At 32.9% G+C, this 19,182-nt stretch overlaps 1 protein-coding gene across 3 annotated transcripts in view; it reads left to right on the top strand.

The window, feature by feature from the left end:
* LOC129797878 (uncharacterized) overlaps nucleotides 1-10,750 on the top strand; it is a 64,613-nt gene extending 53,863 nt beyond the window's left edge. Inside the window, exons 5-7 of one of the 3 annotated variants that reach the window (XM_055840748.1) lie at nucleotides 6,048-6,070; nucleotides 6,726-7,054; nucleotides 10,069-10,750. In XM_055840748.1, the coding sequence (XP_055696723.1) occupies nucleotides 6,048-6,070; nucleotides 6,726-7,054; nucleotides 10,069-10,311 (595 nt within the window). In that variant the 3' untranslated portion in view covers nucleotides 10,312-10,750. Of the gene's footprint in view, nucleotides 1-6,047; nucleotides 6,071-6,725; nucleotides 7,055-10,051 lie in introns of all 3 variants that reach the window. The other 2 variants (XM_055840747.1, XM_055840749.1) reach the window with 2 other exon arrangements.
* The last annotated feature ends 8,432 nt before the right edge of the window (nucleotides 10,751-19,182 follow it).

Below are 19,182 nucleotides of genomic sequence, written 5' to 3'. Positions count from 1 at the left end.
TGGACGGTGTATAATGTGAAAATTTTCTTTTCGTGTTTTCTGAAAAGTCCATTCTATCTCATGGGTGCAATTCTTTCTTTTGGACTTGGGTAAAATGTGTAACTGGAGGTAGATGTAATTGAAAACGATCATTGGTGGATACCAAGGAGAGAGATCAATGGAACATTATCGCGAAGCTACTTAATGTTGCTGGGGTTCATGGTGTATCTTTTGCGAGAAATTACACAATGGAATGATGTTAGAAATGATCTTAATCGATTTGGCTTAGCGGTAATTTGTGTAACCTTTACCTGAACATTCGATACACTCACGCGCATTCCATGCACACATTTAGTATTGTTACCATAAATTAAACCTGTGGCTACAATATTCTTGGTGTAGTCAACACAGAGACGACCAGTGGGATATAATAAGGAGAAGAGATACTTTTCTGTATACATAATAAGGCGCGGCTATTTGATATTGCGATCATTCTTACGCAAGTAATGAACTCTTGTATGTGAAGAGAATATTGTATGGCTATAAATACCATTTATATGGGCATTGAAGATTTTCACCATTATTAGAAATATTCCCAGAGGGACTATCGCCAATAATTACAGCATCCAAAAACAATTTATAAAAAAAAAACATGAGAGGACAGTCAACTCACCAGATAATTTCCCTATTAGGACATTTTGCCTTTCACTTTGCAATAATTTACTGACATGACCAATCTGCTTAATGGCAATGACTCTGAATATGCAGTATCAAATGCAGAGGATATAAGTGTGAATTATGCTGGAGCTTTTCGCCAAATTATCTTGCAAGCAATAAAGTAATTAAGGTTTTTTGTTTCTTGCATTTGATGCAGAGATTGCAGAAAATCATCAAATTATTCATGTGAAAATCTTTTTTATCTCTGATACAATCATAAACTTTATTTTTAATAAAATCATCTTCAGCACAGGTAATTACTTTTAGTGCATTATTTCGAATTGGTTTGTTAGTAAATTAAGTTTTTGTTGAACATAAAATGAAGTGCACGAACTGCGATAATATTTACGATAAGGAAAATTCGAAAGTAAGGTAATACATTGCCATCCTGTTGGTTATTGAGTGTCTTCACTCAAATATTATCTTGTATCCATGAAATGATTGATAATAAGTAAAAAGAATCTATATTACACAATATCCTTAAAATAATATTGACATTGATTATTTATTCGCAATGCATTTGGTTGATTTTTCATTGCTCAAAGTTTAAAGAGAGAAACATAATACAATTATCATTAGATGAACATGTTGCAAGTATATTACTCAATTAAATTTGATATATTTTGAGTGGTCTTGAAATTCCTCACAACCCTTAACCATTTCCAAATTTCTTATCAATTTATTGTTAGATCTTTTAAAAACAAAATAGTTTCCCAGTTCTTTATTCTATTTCGCTTTTACTATACTCAAACTTAAAGAGAGAGCAGCGTATTTTGCTTGTAAATGACTAAATTAAGTAAAATTCTGTAGAGGAAAGCGCGGTACCTTCGGATGACTCAAGCTTCTAACAATTCTAGGGGCCCATCAAGCCTCATAGTTCTTGTATTAATTTCGCGAACATTATGAAATATGTATTTTTTGATAGTTTTTAACGTACAATTTCGAAATTATATCACATTGATAAGTCAGTTCTCCTTAGGAAAAAACTTACCATTAGGTTTCAGTGCTTCTACGCAAAAACGTATGGAAAAATGAATGTCGAGAGGCCCCTGAACAATTCAAATTATCAATATGTTTTAGATTAATTTAGTCCGTTATAATGTTATATTTTAATAGCTGCTACAATGCCTCGAATTTCTAGAAAAGATCTATGTGTAAAATCCATTAAGAATATAGAAAAAAGTTGACCTGTCTCAAACTGGAGTCGTCCGAAGATAGCGAGCTTTCCCCTACTATAATCCTCACAAATTTTAAAATCTAGAATGGGATGGTAGTCTAGTATATCGTCAGTGTCTTAGAATCATTTTCAATTATATAAAATGAAAAAGCAACTTTTATTATACTTTTCACATCATGTTCGAACAATTTTCTTAGCAAATGGGTACAGCCATAAATGTACTCTTTTGATGCATTTTCAAACCTTTTTTGACGTTTTATACTCTTTCATGATAAAAGTTTCATATTAATCGTCAATCTTGCTTAAAATAGTGTTTTGATCTCTTGATTTAGATCTTGAAGATTTTATGAAATCAAAATTTCCACTCATTGTTTTATCGAACATATTGCAAATTCTGTGATATTCTTTCAAAACAAAATCTAAATTCAATTTGTATCGATGATCATGTCATCTATCGTGTGATCAAATAAAGCGGCATAGAAATATTCTACAGAACATTATAAAGTAGATGAAATGAAAATTTCGATATCAGGAATATTTCGATGGTTCAGAATAACTCGAATAACTCGCAAATAGTCTGCTTAGGAGAACGATTTCTAACTGAGATTTTACATGCTAAGCATAAGGTTTCTCAGATTTAAAAAGCAACTTTGAGAATAAATAATTTTGAGCTATAACACTGTGCGACAAAATTTACCTTTTTGTGGGTGTCTTTGACGAGAGTGCCAAAACTTGTTAGAGGGTCATTTAAGGACCTCAAATCTGCAATCTGTTTGTCCGGGTCACCTCTAGATTTTTTTGGAAAAGCATTTTTTGTTTTTTGCTGTTTTATAAAATTCAAAAATTCATATCTCCGGTCCTATTTATCCAGTGGTAGTCACATAAAGCTAAAATGACGCGTAATTTCATCCTCTATAACTTTTGTGAACATATCAAGAACCTACGATGAAAATAATGTGTATTTTTTAAAGATTTTTTGAAAAAGTGCACCCAAAATTATGCATTTTTCTGTGTTTTTTCCAACTTATAATAATTCTCCCACTTAGATTGAACATTTTATAAGCCAACTACTATGCCTAAAAGTGAGTAAATTTAATATTCTTTCATGTCTTTTTAGTTTGAATTTTCTATCTTAATTCGTTTATTCACAATAATTTATTGAAAATAAAATACATTAAAATCTCTTATTATATATAATTATATTAGTATCTTTGTCTAACCTACTGAAGAGCATTTTCTTTTGCACTCTCACTTACACATTTCATATAAAAAGAGGTGCAGTGAAAGAAAGAGACATATATAGAAATAGAGAGAGAAGAATAGTTGTTATCAGTGCCAAACAACTATTCTTCTCTCTCTGTTTCTATATAAGTCTCTTTCTTTCATTTCAGCTCTTTTTATATGGAATATGTCAGTGAGAGTGCAAAAGAGAATGCTCTTCAGTAGGTTAGACAAAGATACCAAATAATTATATATAATAAGAGATTTTAATGCATTTTATTTTCAATAAATTATTGTGAATAAACGAATTAGGATAGAAAATTTAAACCAAAAAGATATGAAAGAATATTAAATTTACTCACTTTTAGGCATAGTAGTTGGCTTATAAAATGCTCTATTAAAGTGGGAAAATTACTAGAAGATGGAAAAAACACAGAAAAATGCACCATTTTAGGTGTCCTTTTTCAAAAAATCTTTAAAAAATATACTTCATTTTCATCGTAGGTTCTTGATATGTTCACAAAAGTTATAGAGGATGAAATTACGCGTCAGTTTAGCTTTATGTGACTACCACCGGATAATTAGAACCGGAGATATGAATTTTTGAATTTTATAAAACAGCAAAAAACAAAAAATGCTTTTCCAAAAAAATCTAGAGGTGACCCGGACAAACAGATTGCAGATTTGAGGTCCTTAAATGACCCTCTAACAAGTTTTGGCACTCTCGTCAAAGACACCCACAACGTGTCGCACAGTGTAATATGCAAGAAGGACGTAAGGGATGCCAAGTAGTACCCAGAAAGCAAAAAAAAAGAATTTTGTAAAAATTCGAGTTGTTCGAGTTTTATTCTGAGCCGATGATTTGTCGACCTAAAAGTTGTGGCAGAGGCATAAAGAATTAAATTTGGAAACACAAAGAAATGAATTTAAAAAAGAATGTAAAAATTTTCACATAACAAAATCTCTGACTTTTGTTTAGTAATTTTTTTATTAATCCTTTAAGAACGATTGGAACACCGGTATCCCATAAAGAAAATAATTTTTCCTAACTACCAAAAGTAATTTTTTTTCTAAAGTTTGTACATAATTGTAAAGTAGAAAGTTGCAGGAATCTATAATAATTTCTCTAGCTACTTGCTTTGTAGTAAATCTTTAAGTTCAAAAATGACGATTTTTTAAGTTCTGAAATTCATAATTGATTTTATATAATTTTTTGATTTTTACATAATTGGAAGTATAAAATTTTTTTTTAAGCAACCGTTTTGGGAATAAAAACTACAGCATTTATACGTAATAATTTTCATTAGAGCAAAAATTATTATTCATTAGTATTGTCAGAAAAATTACATAAATTTTTGGGCTATTTTTGTTTCTATCTTTCATAAAGGCCCAAAATACACAGAATCAGACTCTGTTGGACTTTCCAAGGTTAAATGTAAGACTTATCATTAATTATGTTTATCAGTTTCATTTTTGTTGTTGATTTTCGATCCATAAAAAGTGATTCGTCCTTAAAGGGGTAATACTTTATTTAAGACTTTCCAAACAAGTTTCTTTTCTACGATAATGTTTTCCGATTTTTCACAAAAATTTCAAAAGAAACCTGAAAAAATCTAATTATTTCTTGCAAGGCAGTACAAGTTTTTAATTTCATATGGTCAGAAAATGTGATTCTTTAGAGAATGTTGGATGTGTTCAAAAATGTATCTTGATCAATCTAATGTACTGGACTAGTAGGAAACCATTATCATCACCATCATTATTTTCAACCGCTTATCCCTATTGGGGTCGCGGACTAGTAGGAAACCTTTAGCAAAATTTTATTTTAATTGAGTTGCTGTAGTAAAATGTTTTGCATAATATGACAATAAGCATGCGCCTCCACCCCTTTTATAAACGATGTCTGATGGACAACTTACCATTTCGTCTGATAAAAAATATTTCGCTCAAAAAACGTCTTATCATTTCTTTAAATTAAATTAAGTAAGATTAACTAGGATTTGAAGCAAAAAGTTGATTAAAATCGTCATTTCTTTTATTTCCCTATTAGACTTTCAGATTTTATTTTTATTTTACAATGCTTTTCTTTTAAATTCTGTTTGGCTATAAAAATTCTTATTCAAATTCGAAATAACTTGCAATTTATTTATAAAACATTAAATTTCAATAAGTTTGACTTTCAATACTTCATGATACTTGTTCTTAATTTGTTCTTAGCTATTTCTATGCAAATACCTTTGGTTTACATTAAGTAGTTTTCTCATTAATTTGCATTTGAATCTTCGATTTCGCATTTTTTTTCTGTATATTTCGAGTAATAAAATTTGGAATGTGTATATATTATTTCTTTGTCGATGGATTAATTCAATGGATTGGATTCAATGGACGGATTGATTTACATGAAATTCAGAAGGTCATCAAATAAGTGTATATTTTTTAATATCCATTAAAACTAATTACTTAATTTGTATACTCGGGCATATTGTTGGCTCATCCGTGCTATTTTGTTACCGTCTGGTTTTCATCCGTATTATTGGAAGAGAAGTGTTCTTATATGCAGAATACTTCCCGCAAAACCAATCGTTCGCAATTTATATTTGGGGACACACCTTCGATTATAAATTTTGATACAAACAATGAAATCAATAAATTCGGGTGCTTAAGCATAAATTGGTGGATAATTGGGGAATTTTGGTTTGAATTGTTGGTAAATGTTGCTACCCTGCCAGGAAAATTTTGTGACCAAGAATTGCGCTTCCTGTTGATCAGAGCTAAACATTTATTGGTCAATGCTTCATGGGTAGGCATATCAAGTTCATAAATTTATATTTGAAGATGTTATAATTGACAATATGGCAATTTTTCCCTATATACACATATAAATAATCTGAAATCTTGTAATTTACTGTTTCCTCATGGTGTGCCACCTCTCTTTTTTCCCCTTTCATTGCAGACTTAAAGCAGCCAATGCCGCTGGTAAGTGTAAAATGACTAACTGGGCAAAAATAAATAGTAAAAATATTTTATACAGTATTTGATGTAAGATATTTTATTATCGCACAATTTCATTGAACACTGTCATCATTGCAATTGCGGAAAATACACAAATATATATATATATTGCTATAGAACGATACACTAGGTGGTATGGAGCCTTTAAGTTTGCGATTACACTGAAAGATAGTCCCCTCATATATGACTAACATGTCAGTTACCGTTAAGTAATTGTAGGGAGTAAAAGATACTGGAGTCGAAAGAGAAAGTCTCATTTTGCATTTAAAGTTTTCTTGAATTAGCTTTACTAACAATATAAACTCCAGGGATCTATTTCAAACTTAATTTACAATTTCGTGCTGTTGGTAATTTCATTATTGAGGCAAAATACCATCATTCAGCGGTACAAAAGAGGCACATTTTCCATGATATTAAATTGTTACCATCGTGCCTTCTACTATTTCAATTTCCAATTTGATTTGTTTGCCCAGGCAAAATTTGCAATGTATGGCTTCTCTACGGCAAACGCAAGTAAAAAAAATCGGGTTCTAGGTGGGATATTATATAGGGGAGATGGATGGATGGATTCTTTTCGTTTTGGTGCAACAATAAAGAGACACACAACACTATTTGCCAGGTGGTCGTCAATTGCAGTGGTGGTGTCGTGCACCGCGACAGAATGTGGCAACCAATAGAAGTATGCTGGCTAAACATACGGCGGACAGTGTTCGTGGTTCTCACAGCAATTCAGGACTGTGGACATGGCTGAATACAAGGCGTGTGTCGGTGGGGCCGGATCAGCTCACGCAAACACAATCATCGCCGGCCGAGAATCACTACACCCATATGAATGATGCCTACAGCCCGGTGGAGGTGGACGAGGCTCTCTATGCTGAACTGGATCGAGAGTCTGTTCAATCGGGACAGCCGTCGTACCAAAACACCGCGTACAGTGGCTGTGGCGAGGTATGAGCGTTGTGTACATAGGGGTTTGTCATATAGGAATTCAGTGTTAGGTTCCTGAAATTTTCTATCCCATTATCCAAGGGATTTAATTACGTTAAAGTGATGTACACTTGAGCCGAATTAAGGGTTACCCATATGGCTTTAACTGTTCTAATTTCTCAAGAAGCATTTTTTAGGATTGTACATATATTAAAGCTACTGATCAAATTTAAAAAAAAAAAATCTTGAATTGCTTATTGTTTAGAAATCGATGACTTTCGGGAACTAGGCTTGTTTTAAGTCCTTCAGACCGGTCTTAAGATAACTGGTTATAAACCCGCATTATGCCTTAGATAGATTTACGGCTTAAGCCTAGAGACTACTTAGTGAGAAGATGATGGAAATGTAGTGTAATCATTATATTGATTATAACTACGCTAAGCCGTCCTCGGCTTAAGTTGTAAGGGTGTCCATGTCCAGCACATTACGTTCAGTCTTTCGGAAGACCTATTTGTATCTCACGGACACTTTTAAACTGATCTACTATAAAGCTCCATTCTCTAACTCCTGAAAATAAAAACCAAGATGAACTTGATAAAACTGAGTTACGAAAAGACCCCACGCAATGCGAAATAGTTTTCCAAATAAGAATACAAGGTACAATAGAGTCTCTCAAATCTGAATCTCTCAAATTCAAATGACATTTGGATTCAAAATGTCAATTGTGGGGTTATGTTAAAAAATTCGTATTCTGGATGAATGAAAATAATTTATGTGGTTCTTCCTGAATGTTTGCATACATTATGATCGTATAAAATGAAAAGCAAGTATGTTACCACTAAGACTTGTGAAAAAATACGAGAATTTGATTCAAAATACAATTTAATCTCACATAAATTTCATTAGTTTTGAAAAAATCGTTCGAATTTGGGAGGTGAGAAATGTCAAAAATACCCCCCGAGCGTTCGAATTTAGAAGACTCTACTGTATAGTGATATATTTATGCAGTAAACTATCTACTACAGTTGTTTAGACCCAGGGTAAATCAATTAACCGATCTTATGAGACTAGTACACGGAGTTTGATGCTTCCGTCTCCTAGATCAAAGCGTGTTTATCACTCACGTTCCTTTCATGCTCTATCGGAGGGAATACCACGTGATTATTATAACCGTTGTAATTATGGTGAAGGTGTTGTCCTGAGCCCTGGTATAACCAATTATCCAGTCCTACGGACCCAGAACATGGGGCTCCATGCTCCTATAATGTACGGTCAAAGCAAGATTGACTCCCTCTCCTCACGAATACACTCAATCCTGGCATTATGCACTTTGGGATTATGCACCTGACGAGATTATGCACATACAATTATGCAAGTTGGCCTACCTTAAGGAGTCAATTTGTGAAATTATTTTTGAAATACACCTGAATGTATACTATTTTGTGACGTGAGAAATTTGAAGACATTACCCGTCAAATAATTTCGTCAGATATCTTTAAGATTTCTGCAGAAAATATCTACACCTCTGCCGAAAATCTGCCGAGAAATCTGTAGATATTCCTACGAATTTTATTTGGGCTTGGGACAAAATTCGTCAGAAATTTTTGCAGATTTACTGACGAATCCTGGTGCATACTCTGATGAATTTCTGTAGATATTTTGCCGATTTTCTGTAGATTTTTTTCTACATTCCAGACTTTCCAGACAGCTGTCTCAGAAAAGATGGAATATTTTTCACTGCAGTTTGCAAAATTCATTAGAGTGATTCTTGGTGATATCACAGTGTTTATATAAAATAAAGAATTCTGCGACGTCGTGCTATAAGTAGAGAATAGTGAAGTGATAACACAGTGTTGACCTAAATTTCGTGTTTTTGTATCATTCGATTGGCGATTTTTAAGAAATTAGTATTTTTGCTCGCATCTTTTTAGTTATCTAAAATGTTTAATTGGTAATGCTTGTTAAGCAGAGCACACCATTTTCTTTGTAACTTCTACAGTTTTTTTGATAAATCAACAATATTTTTGTTGAGACAATGGAGACTATGCAGATTTTCTATGCAGAAATTCTGCCGAGAATCTGCAGATTTTCGGCAGAATTTCTGCCGAAAATCTACAGATTTTCTACGCAGAAATTCTGCCGAAAATCTTCCGATTTTCTCTAAATGTACTGGAATATACCGTTACAATTCAAAAAAACCTCCGAGTAAAATCGGCAGGTAGAGCAATGATTTGACGGGTATGCTTTAAAAAAAATCTTCTGCGACTATGCAAATTTTCTCGTTGCATAATGCCATTTTGCTCATTCTTTCGGTCCCGAAAATATGCATAATCCCGAGACTGAGTGTACCCTGTTGCGGTAACGTTTTTTACTGTTCTCAAGTGCTTTTATTTTAAAATTTACTGTTCTCAAGTGCTCCTATATAAACGACTTTTCTTTGTATTGATTCCTGTCACGACTGTTTTGTGGTTTTAGAAAATGACGAAGACTAGGGAAAACAGCGGAGACAGGATGACAGGAAGCAACACAAACAAAAGTCGATAATGCAGAAACACTTGAGGACAAAGTGCCAAAAAATGTTCTTGAGAAACGTTTTCCCTTTTCATTTTTCATTGGAATAGAACCATAAGGTCCCATTTAAGGTAACCCAAATATAAGGTCAAATTCGGTAACTGGTTATTTTTTCAATTCTAAGAATTCTCAATTCGAAAGCCAAAACTTAGACTCGCGAATTTTATCCCTAATCTGGAAACAACTGCTTAATGATAAAGATGAACCTAAATTGACCCACTGAAGAAGACCCATACCAAGGGTTGAAAGCTTTGGAGAAAAACCAGATTCTTTTAATTTGAAAGAGGAATACCCTTCTGACGAACACCGGAAGAATTGAGAGGATAAATATGAAGTTAGAATTAATATTTGATAAAAACTGCACTGCACACATTTATTGTAATAATGACAAACCCCTCGTCATACATTATTTCATTGTGGAAGAACTCTCACGACTATTGAATAAAGTGAAGATATTCTTACAGGCGGACCAAGAAGTCCCAATGGTGTCCTCTGCGCCCAGTAGCGCATACTACTCTGACTTGTCAGTGACTGCCATGCCACCGGAACGCACGTACGAAGTAGTCGGTTTAACTGTGATATCTGCACCACTTCCCAACTGGGAGCCAAGTGACAATCATGGTAATGAGGGCTTCTCGCAAGGGAAACGACCAACACGCCTTGCGGCGATAAATGAGAGCTCAACGGTGCCCTCAGAGTACGTTTGACTGAAAGATGATTCACCATAAGCATAATACGCTCCACCATTGTAAATTTTTCTTCATCATGTAAATGAGAAAAATATTCAACTCTAGGTCCTATTTAATTTATAAATTAGAAACTGTCATGTACAAGATGACACCATCTACTTATAAGATTAGTGCAACCGCCCAAGAACACTTGTCATCAGAGTCCAATATTTGCAAGTATCATTAACCAAGAAAGTGGTGTCTCAACAAATAAGTTAGACACTCAATGTAGAATTTTAGAACGAGATTGAAAGAAGTGAGTTCAGAGTGAAATAAGATAATAAATAAACAGGCAAGACTTTCAAAAAGAAGTATAACAGAGTGAAACATAAAATTTATGGCACATTTTTTTTTTCAAATAGACAATTCCAACATTGATACAACCATTTTATGAATATATTTATTTTGTGCAATAAAACCAGTAGTTTCAATTATAGGGGTAATAATAAGACACTTCATTTGTGAAATATATGTGCATGTTAATATTTGTGGCATATTAAAAATTCTTCTATGTTGTCTTACATTTGTGAGAAAATTTATACGCGTAGCACTTTTTAATTAAGAAATCATCATTCGAGTTTTTCTCTGTAATTAACTCGAGTCTCACCGTTCAAGAATCCATTCTTGAGCAAACATGAGATGAACACTCCAAATCACTTAGTCACAATTTGTCATCCGTGGTTTGTGCTAAAAACACCTGCAAGGGGAAGATAATTTGCCATGTTTTAGGAGCAATGCGAAGTATCTGGTTTGATATCAGCAGTATAGGTTTTGTTTTTTTACTGGTAAGTGTCCGAATTATTTATTTTTATTAATTTTGAAGTATTAAAAAACGATAATAACTTATTTACATAATTTTTTCAACAAAAAGTCTTAGAATACCTAGTAGAATTTTGAAACAAATATTACTTTTACAATGTAATACCAAAACTAAAATCGATAGTTTCTGATTATTTTCCTCATTCGTTGCTATTTGACCATTACCTTTCTGAATTTTGGCTTTCGGGATTTTGATCTTTTCAGGATTTTGGCTTTCGAGATTTAGGCTTTTCGGGATTTTGGCTTTTTTGGATTTTGGAATTCGGGATTTTGGCCCTTTCGGCGTTCTGCATGTTGTCTTTTAGAATTTTGGCTTAACCGGTTTCGCATACTTTCTTAATCTCGTTCTTTCGCACTCTCAATTCGGTTAAGCCAATTTGAATTTCTTGTATTGTTGTTTAAATTAAAAGAAGAAAAAGACTACAAAGGAATGAGATAGACATATGCAAAGCGTGTGAGAAAGAAAAGAATTCGAATTTCGACTTCATGAAGTTTTCCTGATCTAAAAGCTGTGCTCGAGCCATTACAATTATTTTTCAATTTCGTATTTATAATTTTATTATAAGTAAAATGCATTAAAGTATATTATTAATAAAGGAAGAGCACTAGCGATCGGCAGTGTTTCTCAGATCGTCAGGTTATTACCATATTGTTGTATCAATTAAAATGAATTTTTAAAAATTTGGCTACTTTTTACCATTTAACTCTCACTGGAATTAGCTCAGATTTAATTTTTAAAACCAATTTTCCGTGAGACACCTGATCAAATTCGTGACGATCAGAGGTACAGAGTATATAGTTTGCAATTACATCTATTTTTATTAAATTATTTTAAAAATTTAAAATTCAAATGCACAGATATAGTTAAATGGATCACTAATATACCGATTAGCATGCACAAAAATACCAAATAGTATTTTGAGAATTATATTTTCAATTAAATATCGAGCATGTCTCTTAACATTCCGATCCGGTGTGCTCTTCCCTTATACGGAAGAGATTCTCATTAATTCTTTCTAATAATTTTGAACTTGAGTCAAATTCTTTTATAAAGCTATTTTTAAACTTCAAACAAGATTTAACGTCGTTTGAATCTGAAATTGTCGTAATTTATTCCTCACCTAAAAGATTAATTCTTGTATTGTTCCAAAGCCAAAGTTCAAAATTTTAGTTTCAAAGCCTTACCCTAATGGCCTCTACTCACTAGTAGAAATTTCTTTAAAAAATGCCTTTTTTAAAAAAAATCCCCTATCCTTGTAGGCAGAACGTCAGAATTTAAAAAAAGCTAATTTTTGACGAAAATTGCTTTTAGTGTGTAGACACCATAAGAGGCTATAGACTGTAGTCTAGTGCTTAATAATTTATCTTATTATAATAATATTATAATCTCAGCCAAAAGGGGCAAAAAATCTAAATATAACTAGTCAGTTTTCTTTCTCAAACGTTTTTTAATATATAAGCTACTTTTGCACATTCTTCTTCTCAAGAACATCACAATAAATTCAAATTATATTTGATAATAAAAATATGGAATAGATGCAAGAATTAAACATTTTAATTTTTTTTGAAATTTTCGGGATCTAAGAGATATAGGGTGGAATAACCACTTCTCGCCAGTGTCCCACTTTTCGCCACCTATATTGAAATCGCTATTTTTCGCGATTTATGAAATAAATGAGCCGCAAAGTTATTTGTATTTTTACTGCTGCTACGTATAAAGTCGAAAAATAATAATTATTCGTTTTGGATCGACGATTTTGAGCATTTTTAAGAGCAATATTTTAAGCAAGTGCATCGAATCTAATATTTCTTACCAAATATTATTAAGTGTCATCAAATTTTTATCAAGCAAAATATACCTTTTTGGATAAATAATTTGGCTATTGAATATTTAATTACACTTGTGGAATACATGAAATTTGTATTTAGTTAATTAATATTTCATTTTACATTATTTTTATATAAAAATGAAATATATAAACATTCTGGAGTTGATTTTACCACCTGTCGCCATCTCTTTTCAATACGCGACGCTAATTTCACTTCGTAGATTCTCAGTTGTCAAATCTGCATTGTTTACCTTTTACAATAGTCCTATAATTTGATTTTTCAAATAAAAGTTAAGAAAAATCATTTAAAGTGAGTAATAAATAAGGTGATCATAAGGAAAAAAATGCTGAATGTATTTTTTTCATAACATTGCCTAAAATATTCGATTTCGAACCTTTTCAAGTCGGTGGCGAGAAGTGGTTACAAAACTGGCGAAAAGTGGTAAAAAGTGGCGACGAAGTGGTTATTTTTGCATTGTTAATAACAATCAGTTTTTTAAGTAGTTCAGCATTAAATTGTAGGACTATTGTTTTCACGTATCTAGAGCTAATACATCTAAGTAATTTAATGTCAAATTTGAGTTATCTTGTAATGAGGATTTAGAAGTTATAATAAAATGAATCCCTCTTTTTCCTAAACATGGCGATAAGTGGTTACTCCACCCTATCAAAAGCTTTCGAAAAAAAATTCGGTCGAAATTCCCAGTTAATTATTAATTTTTGTGAACGTTTAGGAGAAGAAATTAACCTATAAACAGCTTGCCTCTCAGACGGTTATGACGAAAAATAAATTATTTTAATTCATTTGTCAAAATTCATAAATCATATTTAGAATAGTAATGAATCACTCATTGCAAGTGGCTCTATAAAATGCCAAATATCTTCCCCTTGAAGTTAAACTACTCATATATTAAAAGCTTAGAATAAAACTAATGTTTATGTCCGAAATTAACACAAAAATAGTGCTTTCCTTTCACAACATTCCAAGAAAACAAACACAAAGTGGTGCGAATTTGAGTGAATTCATTCGTAAATGCACTAAAAAGCAAATAATAAATGTTGTGATCGTAAATTACAATTTTAGCCATGCACAAAATTCACATCGAAAGATGCCTGTAGATATGTTTAATTCGCAGAATCGTGTAATATGTTGTATCATGTACCCAATTGAGATAAAATAAAAGACAGACTAGAGACTTTTATTGAGGATAATACTCAACAGACATTCATAAATTATATACACATATCGTCGCTTGAATCAGCAATTGTTCTATGGGACTATGTGAATGAATAATAAATAGAGCAGTTGTTGATTCAAGTGACGATATGGTGACTAAAGAGGACCTAATTTGGACGAAAAATCGCCCAGGTGTATGCAAAGTCGGGAACTACATTTTTTTTTTCAGTGGGAATCTACCGTAGAAATTCCCTGAATATGTTAAGTGCCATAGAGGAATTGTATGGATGAGAATCTACTAACATTCTCTTTAGAAGATTAAATTCGTCTTTTATGCTCCAATTTAAAATTCATTTTGCTCTTTCGGCAGATATGAAAGCAGAGACGTTTTATTGAAATCAAGTTCATATCTTGTGATTCGTTAAACGCTCCTCATCATATTTTTTGTTTGCATTCTAAATGTAGGTATCAAAAATACTACAGCGTGCTAAATGTTATATCTTCAAAATTAATCTAACGATATTCACATAGTCATAAGAATATAACTCTTATATTTTTTTCGCGATTGAGACATTAAAGTCTAGTATAACACCGTGGTGTCTTGTTAAATATTCATGATTGAATTAATTTTGGGTATTGATGCGGCGAGGAAAAAGTAGAAATTGTTTTTCAATAGGTATCGTATAAAACGGAGGTTGAAGATTAGTTGGGATAGAAATGCGAAAGAAAACAGCAGTAATCATCCATTTGTTTTCTTAATTGTATAGATAAGTCACATGAATTCTATTTCTGATTAAATACATTATTTTTCGCGCCTTCCCCAATGTTCTATGTGACTATGTAGTAAGATGAGAAAATTTATAAACAATAGACATTGATATTGAGTTTCTCGTATCGCGCTTCTTATTTTTTTTCCTTTTCGTCAGTCCGCCTTTTGCCTATTAATATCTCCACTGCTCTTGTTAAAATTCACCAATTTATTGCTTGTTTTTCTCACGAGAAAATCATGAGAGAAGTCTTAAATGAAGGTATGTAAATTACGTGGTGAAATGAGCTGTAATTTTTCGATTTTTATTGCATGTTATCAAAAAATACCAAATTTCCAATAAATTCTTTTCAGCCACCGCAATTCTTTGCACTGTGATCATACCCAATAGGTGAGACAGCGAGTAAGTCTAGTTGGTATTAACTATTTATTTTACTGTCAGGACTGATCGTTTTATTTCAAAATTGCACTCTAAAGAGATTACCCTCAATAACCCATATTTTGTGTAGGTAATAGGTTCAGTTGGAGCTGTTCGCGCTGCACTGTTGTTTTCACTCTGAACAAATTTATTAGCTTGAGGAATTTTCAACTGGGTCCGTATTTAGCCCTTAGTAGACTAAAGTTGATCACCTCACAGAACGCTCGATCAAATTTTATTAATGTTTAATCATCGCTATTTTTTAACTATTCATTTCCCAGTAATAAGCACTGGGATGACATGATAATTTATTTTCGATACTATCGACTGTCGATTCTGAAAAATTTAAACGATAACTGCACTTCCTGTAACTAATATAGATATTTATCTACCGTCACATTTTTTTTAAGAATGTCAAAATGAATGAGCCAATAATGCGTAAAAGTCGACATTCACTTAATCTAACAGATATAGCTTTATCGATACTACCAATTCGATATCGTCGAAAAGTTCTCATTCCACCCCTGGTTACTAGTGCCGTCATCTTACCTTGACCGGTCTATCCATGCAGGAAAACCGGTGGCAGCCAAAATCCCGAAAACCAAAATCCCGAACGCCAAAATCCCGAAAAGGCCAAAATCCCGAAAGCTAAAATCCCGAAAGCCAAAATCCCGAATTTTTAAAATCCTGAAAGTGATGAAATTATATGGAGGAAAATGTTTAGAATAATTTCCCAAGGCACAGAAGATTTCCCTTTGCCTCCAGCAAGCGCGAGTGCAATCGTGGGAGTAGCTATGATACTTTTAAGAATTCGGGATTTTGGCTTTCGGGATTTTGGCGTTCGGGATTTTGGCTTTCGGAATTTTTGGCTTTCGGGATTTTGACCGGGACCCCAGGAAAACAGCATAAACCTAGTGTAAGTGCCATATACAATAAATATTGTCTTACATAATTCTCTAAATAAGGTATTATAGAACCAAAATTGTTACAATTTGCTTCTAGCGCTCTTGGTTCCATATGATTCTGTATCTATGGCTACTAAAAGTAAACTGGCACACTCTTAAAAGGCTTAAAAATTTCTACAGGAATTTAGACACAAAATTCTCATCATAAGCCTTTTAAAATTGGATTGAAGGACTTGTTAAAGTCTTGGTTCTATAAGGAACCTATCTATCTTCTTGGGTATAAGCCTACTCCTAATAGTTCAGTAGGAGAATTCTGTAACAGTACGACAATGTCATATGACAAATTTTGAATTTTTATGTTGTAAATTCACTAAAAAGGGACTAAACGAGGGGGAGGTTAACATGACACATAGTTTCTTCCCCTCAAGCCCTATGTTCACCTCTAAGTCGGCTAGATTCCATGTAGCGGTAGGCCCCGGTACACTCAGGTAAGTAATAGAAGATTGGGTAATCAACCCCAGTGGGAAGTCACGAACCTGAGGCTAATGAACAAGGGATCTCATCCTTCTATAGAGGGTTACGAAAAAAAACTCGCAAAGAGCCTGAGATAGGTCGGACTTTTCGATAGCAACCTATGCTACATTTCTGGAGCGAACTGACGGAAAATCGCCAGGAATTGAGAAGGTTAGTGCGAGAGGTCTGGTGCCTTAAAGTAACGTTGCAGCCACCTAAGTAGGGGAGACCGGGGTACAATTAGCCAGGGGCAGAAGTAAACAGTGGATTTTTCTCGGTTCCCTTAAAATGTACCTTGAGCAAAGTATTTTTTAATGAAAGTAGGAACACATCCCCATATTCCCAGAAATATTTATAAGTCTGATCCTGTTATCCTACAATTTAGAAGCATTTTTATAAAATGGGTATAAAACTGCAGTTTTGATGTTTCAGTTTTTGGACCAGCATTTGATTTTCTGAGTTTGTAGTCAAGATTTCATAGTTTTACCTCGTTTCTGGTTTCATAAACCTAATTAAAAAATATTTTTCACTTGGATAATAATTATCTAATTTTTTATATAAGATGAAAAACACTAAAACAGCCCTCGGGGCAGTTGTAGCCACTCTTTCGTGGCCGGATAAAACTATCAATGATTTTTCACTAATACATGGGTAATTGTTAGATGAAAGAGTACTATTGATATTCCAAGCAATATTGCCATTCGGATGAAAAATTTGTGAAATAAATTTTTTCAGGATATTTTCATCAATTTTGCCGCAATTACAAAAATGTCATAAAAAAGTCGGCTAAAGTCTTTTTCATTAGGTTTAAGTTACATATTTAGTATCAGTGGGCTTCAGTGGATCAAGTGAAATAACACTTGGTATTTCCAGTTTTAAAATTTCGTCAGGAAAACTGGTGGCAAATAGCACCCCGAAAGTGGCTAAATCTACCCAGGCCGGGGCAGGTGTAGCCAATGTGTCATACTTTTTTCATTATCCTCTCTAGAAAAAGCCAAGGATTTGAGAGCTCTGAACTATACGGTTTTATACAGCCAATATCTTAATGCTACTTATGAAACATAAAAACATTAGACAAACTTTATCATTTTTTCACAAATCATGCGCGAAAAAAAGCTTCATTTGCTGGGTAATTCTACCCCTGTCTCCCCTAAGTGTATATTTGCTAAAACTATTCAAAAACGTAACTCATTCTAAGACGTTTCTTCTCGCCGTGAGACATCAGAAATTGCTTCGGGCTTTGTTACTTTTTGCTCCATACCTTTTGTTACTTTTTACCCCAAGTGGTCATTTTTAATAAAAAGATTTCTGGAGAAAAGAATCTTTGTAAAATTCTGAAATAGATAGTGGTTTCGTATTCAAAAAATCCAAATTATTTAGGTAATATTTACCAGTGCATCAATTTTGGAAAATAAGTAGGTGAAAATTGATATTTGCTGTAAGGAAAACATTTCAAAAATAGGGCTAAAAATTTCAATATTTTTTTTTTATTTTCTGAAATCCTTGTTCGAATCCTAAGAAACTTACGACTTTGAAGAGGGTCTATAGAGGCCATCTATGGAAAAAAAATTTAAGCCGCTATCTCTTTTATCTTGGAGTATATTGAATTTTCAAATTTTCAATTTGTGACTTTTTGCCACAGGATCTCCTGCTGATGCTTCCCAACGAAACACTTTTTCTTACTGAACAACTAAATTTCTTTCACCAATTCTCAAAATTAATTTAGACAAATTTCTCCTATTTCTGAATTATGGCCTCTACATATTGGAAGAAATTTTTGTCAAAAATTGCTTTTTTGAAGGAAATTCCCTGCAGCGTTGTAGGGGGAAACGTCAAATTTCTGTCAAAAACGCAATTTTTTGACGAAAATTGCTCCCAATGTGTAGACACCTTTACTAAACAATAATTGAGAATGGCCGGCGAACTTCATTCATTCATGCGTTCGTTGCCGTCTTACTGTTAATTCTAAGTTTCAACTCTCAAGATAATACGACGGGAAATTCACTCCATTGGTTAAATGTTTGTTTTTTTTAACAATTATATGTTTTTTCTATCAAAAGTGTTCACAATTTTTAAGAATTGGCCCTGATAAAAAGAACCAAAAAGCATAAAATGGTTCATAAAATCTTAAGAAATCTTGATGATTGCTATAGTAATTTCTGCTGCAGTAGACGATGTGAGATGGGCCTAGTTTAAAAATTGAAGAGTCACCGCTGCGACAACAACTATAAGGAGAAGACACGGTGAAAAGCCCCTTTTCGCGAAAGAATAATATTCTGTTCTACATATATCTCTCTGAACTTTTTTTCTAAATATAAAAATTTGATGTCTGTATGAAAATCAGCACCATCGGCACAGTTAAATTTTCCACATTTACAATCGCATTTATATTATTTTCTTCCTCTCGCTTTTCCTTCATTGCA

The sequence above is a fragment of the Phlebotomus papatasi genome, chromosome 1 (genome assembly GCF_024763615.1).
Source record: "Phlebotomus papatasi isolate M1 chromosome 1, Ppap_2.1, whole genome shotgun sequence".
Classification (NCBI taxonomy): domain Eukaryota; kingdom Metazoa; phylum Arthropoda; class Insecta; order Diptera; family Psychodidae; genus Phlebotomus; species Phlebotomus papatasi.
This window is presented reverse-complemented; position numbering and strand designations above follow the sequence as displayed.